This window comes from Mesoplodon mirus (genome assembly GCF_964341445.2).
Source record: "Mesoplodon mirus genome assembly, chromosome: 7".
In the NCBI taxonomy this organism is placed as follows: Eukaryota; Metazoa; Chordata; class Mammalia; order Artiodactyla; family Ziphiidae; genus Mesoplodon; species Mesoplodon mirus.
This window is the reverse complement of record NC_138983.1, coordinates 17,410,948-17,416,947: the sequence shown is the minus strand read 5'-3', so window position 1 is coordinate 17,416,947 and position 6,000 is coordinate 17,410,948. Positions and strand designations below refer to the sequence as shown.

General features: G+C 44.9%; 1 protein-coding gene across 2 annotated transcripts in view; it reads left to right on the top strand.

Moving 5' to 3' along the window:
- Window positions 1–510: 510 nt before the first annotated feature.
- TTC17 (tetratricopeptide repeat domain 17) overlaps window positions 511–6,000 on the top strand; it is a 148,281-nt gene continuing 142,791 nt past the window's right edge. For both annotated transcript variants that reach the window (XM_082629087.1, XM_082629086.1), the window contains exon 1: window positions 511–674. In XM_082629087.1, coding sequence (XP_082485213.1) covers window positions 516–674 — 159 coding nt within the window. In that variant the 5' untranslated portion in view covers window positions 511–515. The remainder of the gene's footprint in view (window positions 675–6,000) is intronic.

The following is a 6,000-nucleotide window of genomic DNA, read 5'->3' as shown; positions in this document are numbered from 1 at the left end:
GTTACGGTTCTACTGGACGGTGCTGCCCTAGACTAACAACCCTCCCAATTCTGAAGCTCCCCCTATTGTGAGGTTTTAAGAATAAAAGAGAACCTATCCCTTCCCTTAGGTGTTTCGAAAGCACAGCTTTTATTTTCCAACCATTTGACACAATCAGAAATAAAAATAATTATTTTTTAAACCAAAGAGTTATATGTATATACTCTGAGCCCTCTCATTTTGGCTTAGGCTCCAACTGGAACACTACTTTTCTCTCCCTCTGGTTCCCACGCTCCGAGATCGTATCGCGCACAGGAAAACAATAATAAGAAAGCGGCCTCCAGCCTGAAGCCAAATTGGGCCAGCGCCAGAGGCCGCGCTTCCCCGCCGCCTAAACCGAGCCCGAGGCCGATGAAGCCGGTAGTCAGAGGGCAGCGCCCCCTCGGCTCCTCCTCCAGCGTCGACCTCCCCAAGATGGCGAACAGCGGGGGTCCACTTCCGCTTCCGGTGTGAGCGCCCGGGCTAGGGGGGGCAAGATGGCGGCGGCAGTAGGGGTTCGCGGCCGGTGCGAGCTGCCGCCGTGCTCCAGTCCAGGCTGGTTCCTCAGCCTTTCCGCCTTGCTGAGTGTGGCAGCTCGAGGGGCCTTCGCCACTACGCACTGGGTCGTCACTGAGGACGGGAAGATCCAGCAGCAGGTAGCGGCCAGGGTGTCCCTCTCCCCCGGCGCCCGCCCTCGCCAGGGGGGGATTCCCCGGCCCGGCCCCTGGCTGTTTGGCTCCGCGCGGCCCCGCCCCCAGCCTGTAGTCCCACGGTCCCGGTGTCGCGGTGTGGGCGACCTCCGCCCTCGGACCGGTCCCTTTCCCACTTGTGTCCTGGACCTGGCCTCGGCTGCCTGCAAGTTCTCAGGCTTCCACCCCAGGGGCCGGGCGACTCTCCCCGGGAGTTCGGGTCCTGGGGACATTATCTGGCTCCCTAGCTTTAAAACCCGGATTCATTATCCCTCCTCTGGTGCCTCTCTGGCCCACGCGTCACCAGCCCTCCCCGAGGAAGTAGAAAGCAGGTGGCAGCGCCCGGGTGTGCGCGAGTCCTAGGGAGGTGACAGCTTCGGCACCCCTAGGCAGTGTGTCATCTAATGCTACTTCCCCCAGTGTCCTGTCCCACATGCTGGCGTTCTTGTCAAGCTGTGGTGGTTTCAGCTGGTACCGTTACCCAGGTCAGCAGGGGCTCATTAGACACAACACGCACACTCTCTTTGCGAAGGAATGCTTGAGGATGCCTCTGGTGGCGTTGCCTGCATCTTTTCAGCAGTCAACCGCCCTAGTATCCCAGTGTTCTTTGCCTTGTTTCTTTACCTAGTTCCTGTGACCCAGCCCCTCAGGGAGGATATGCGATTTCCCGGATTCTTGTCAGGTTGATTGAATTAATTCCTCAGAGGAGAGGCTGGTTTTCTTACATAACTTTCTGATGGCCTGTATTTTGTGAATGCTGCTGATGCCTAAAGAATGCGTGTGTGTTCTGCTACAGAAACTTGATAAACTTAATGACTTCCAACACCTGAGAACAATCCTATAAAGTCCAGCAAACATTTAGAAAGTGATCTGTGTGCCCCATGCAATTTAATTTAGCCCACCGATCTGAAATGTATTAACCATTGTCCTGTGAAAGTACTGGGTTGTATGTAATGAATGGTGATAGGAACACAATGCTAGGCTTACCTTTGTGTGAAGTGAGGTTCACATTTAGATTCACCACGTGATGGCAAATTTTGTCTTAAATGTAATGAATGAGGAAAGCAATTTAAAAGTCAGCGTTGGTTTTGGTGAGTGGTTTTCAGTGTGTATCTGAGAAAAGACTGACTCTGTGGGGTGGCATTTCTCTATACCTAAGTTACATTAGAAAAAAATTTCCTTTTCATGGCCATACCAGCTGAGATTTAAAATATGCATGTGTGTTTCAGAAACCCTAGACAACACTTACAAATTCGCCTCTAACAAAAGATTGGAAATCTTGTGTGAATCCTGGTTGCTTCTGTCCTTCTTCTCTCTCCTGATGATGGTTTTCCCTGAGGCCCTTATGAAGGGAGATGTAGCGTTAAGTCCTGCTGCATTTTGGGGAGCCCTTCTCCTATTGGCTCTTTTGCAGTATTGTTTTGGGCCACAGCTATTTATATTCCCCGACATTGACTTCTTCTCATTTTGATGTCCAGCTACTTAGTTGAGAAAGTAGCCCACCTGAAAAGTGGTAGAAAGCTGGTAGAAATGTATTTATATGCTGAACATTGCAAAGGGAAAGTAGAATCTGATTTGGTTTTTTGTTTTTTAACACATTCCTTCTTTTTGCACATTGGGTACATATGTTTTGGTGGGGGAAAGGTAGGGGTTACTAAAAACTTGCTTGAGAAAGGGAGAAATCTATAGAATCTTCTGGATCTCTTCCAAGTCACTCCTACAGTAGGTAGTTAGGCTTAGAGTTAGGAAAGCAAGATTTCTTTACTACATGCCTTTTTAGTGATCCTCTTTGGTGAATTTTCCATTACTTTGCTACGTAACATTTGCAGTGTTAAGTCCAGGCAACTACAAAATTTTATACCAGAAGAAATAAAGTTGGTGACTACAGTGTAACAAGAGGCTAAGGAAGGGAAGTTGGATTTAATCCGAGGGGAAAAGCGCATGTAAATAAAGTAAGAGTCAGCTTACTCACAGTCAGCTTCTGAGTTCCACTCTGATAGCTCTGCATACATTACCCATGCAGCCCTTCCTGACAGTAATTTGACTGCAGGCAGAATCCAAACCTCAATTTACATTGTGCTTAATTATCACATTTGGATATACTTATTAAAGAATTGAAAGGTCTCTTTAGTATGTGGATTTGGGTGTACTGCAGATCTATTCACACTTTCAGAAACATAACTAATTAAAATTTAGTATAGGAACTTCCCTGGCTGTCCAGTGGTTAGACCTTTGCTGTCCAATGCAGGGGGAGCAGGTTCGTTCCCTGGTCAGGGAGCTAAGATCCCACATGCCTCACCGCCAAAAAACCAAAACATAAAACAGAAGCAATATTGTAACAAATTCAATAAAGACTTTAAAAATGGTCCACATCAAAAAAAATAAAGGAAAATTTAGTATATGTACTGTGTCTTACCACACGTGCCAAATCCCTTGCTACTTGTTTTTAGTTATAACATCTGAGAACAGAAGTATTTCAATTTCTTTGGCTGTGCCACACGGCTTGCAGGATCTCAGTTCCCTGACCAGGGATTGAACCTGGGGCATGGCAGTGAAAGCCTGGAATCGTAACCACTAGGCTACCAGGGAGCTCCCTGATTTCATTAAAAAAATTTTTTTTTAAATTTTATACGTTTATTTATTTATTTATTTTTGGCTGCATTGGGTCTTCGTTGCTGCACGGGCTTTCTCTAGTTGTGTTGAGCAGGGGCTGCTCTTCATTGGGGTGTAAGGGCTTCTCATTGCAGTGGCTTCTCTTGTTGCAGAGCACGGGCTCTAGGCACGCGGGCTTCAGTAGTTGTGGCGCACGGGCTTGGTTGCTCCGTGGCATGTGGGATCTTCCCAGACCAGGGCTCAAACCCGTGTCCCCTACAATGGCAGGCAGATTCTTAACCACTGCGCCACCAGGGAAATCCCCCTGATTTCATTTTTAAAGTTGCCTAATATTAGGGAAAGGGTTATGGGCAAACTGAAATAGCAGGTCTTAGAAAATACCTTTTGAAACTCTTCACTCGATATTTATTTAATTATTTTAATTTAGTTTTTTTAACTTTTATTTTAATTAATTAATTTATTTATTTTTGGCTGCGCTGGGTCTTCGTTGCTGCGTGCGGGCTTTCTTTAGTGTGGTGAGCGGGGGCTGCTCTTTGTTGCGGTGCGTGGGCTTCTCACTGTGGTGGCTTCTCGTTACGGAGCACGGACTCCAGGCACTTGGGCTTCAGTAGTTGTGGTGCATGGGGTCAGTAGTTGTGGCTCGTGGGCTCTAGAGCGTAGGCTCAGTAGTTATGGCACACGGGCTAGTTGCTCCGTGGTATGTGGGATCTTCCTGGACCAGGGCTCGAACCCATGTACCCTGCATTGGCAGTCAGATTCTTAACCACTGCGCCACCAGGGACGTCCTTCACTTGATATTTAAACCTATCCAAATTAAGTGTAATAGATCATTGTTTTCCAGAGTGAGTGTGTGGAAGTACTTATAAATTAAAAATCTGAATTGCCCAAAATACAGACTTAGATAGGGACATTTTCCATCATTATAGTTAAAGTTTTAAGTACAGTAAGCAGTCCTTCCCAGAAGAAGAGAACATTCGTTTGGCTTTTCTATTTCAAGCCTTAGCAGATGATAAAGATAGGCACCCACAAGTTACAGACTGCAGACTTGTGAACATGCATATATATTGGAAGCCGTATATCTTTGGGGGGTTGAAATGGGCCTTTCAGTCAGAGCAGGGAAGCAGACATTGCTCCAGGCAGCCTCCTCGCAGTCCAAGCTGAGCTGCTTCTGGCAGTAGCAGATGTCCAGTACTTGGCATGGCGACTCAGGGAGTTGTTCCTTTCCACAGTTCCTGCTCCATCCAGGAAGCATGCCATCCATGTTTTTAGGCTCTGTGTTTACTGAGCTGCCACTGAACTCCCAGGAGTGTTGTACAGGGAATACTGGAGCTGGGATGTGAAGAGAATGCTCCAGTCACTTAAGTTCATTTCCCATTGCAGTCAGAGGACGTCTAAGAAAAGCCCCTCCTCTCTTTCTCCTCTCCAGCTCTGTGCCGTTCTCCCAGCTTTGGGCTTTGGCATACTTCTGAACCCCTAATGTCTCTGTACCTGAAAACTAGTAAGATCCTCTCACCTTATTTAAGCAAGAGTCCTTAACTTGGAGTCCATGGACTTGAGGTATGAGCTTTTATAATCTAGTTGCTAGGAAGATCTACAGTCACTAGATCTTCTGTTTGACTTCAAGATAAATTTTTGTTTGTTTCATTTTGAGATTGTTTTTGCTTAATTACTCTTGTGGCAACACCTGTTTTCTATTTTAATCACAAGTGCCTAGCAATTCTCTTGCACTGAAGGTTAAATAAACTTTTGTGAATTAGCCTAAGAGCCTCTGTCACATCATTTCTTTGGAAAAATTTATGCGTCATGTTACAGGTTACCAGCTAACAGATGAACTCTTGAAATGTTAGTTAGGTCTAAAACTTGAAAATATAGAGTATCAACTCTCTCATAACATTATATTATTTATTTTCTTTGCTGCTGTTTCCCTCTCCTCCAATCTTAGAACCAAGGCATTTTAGATTTGGAAAAAATTCTTAAAGAATATATGGTATGACTCATAGGAGAGAAGGTCACCCAAAGCCACAACCAATGAATGGCATTTAGTGGTAACAATAAGTAAAAATGTATTTATCTGCAGTAATGTGTAAGCGAGCACTTTATACTAAGTTTGAAGTACTTTTTTATCTGCATAACACCTACAAAGGAAGGAACAGAAAGAAAAATAAAACCAAATGAAGTAGATGTCTTCTCTTTTCCAGTTTGCTTTACCTTTGCAGAATGTTTTGTGATAACTTTAAATTGGGGGTGGGTGGCTGGGGGACGGTTCCAAATAGGTGTGAATTAATTTGGGGGTCACTTAATCATTTTGCCTCCTGTCAAGCAGATGTCTTCAGAGTACAGATCCTTTTAACTGCTCAGAACAAATGAGATTTCTGACAAAACTAATGTTCTGAAGCTTAGCAAACTTGGCAAAGAACTGTTTGATAAGCAACTATTTCAGCAACTATGACCTAGGGAAGAGCTATCATATTTAGTTGGACAAACTGGCTAAATCTTTATTTATTGATTTTTAACAGCTTATAAGTGAAGGAGTGGTTTAATTTTGGTCTCATGTTAAGTGATTTGGTTAATCTGGGAGAGAACAACCATATTGTACTGTGAAGCTGACAGCTTCATTTTGGTGCTTTTCAAAACTGAACCCATCTTTTGACATAGAGCATGTTTCTATGTTTATACACTT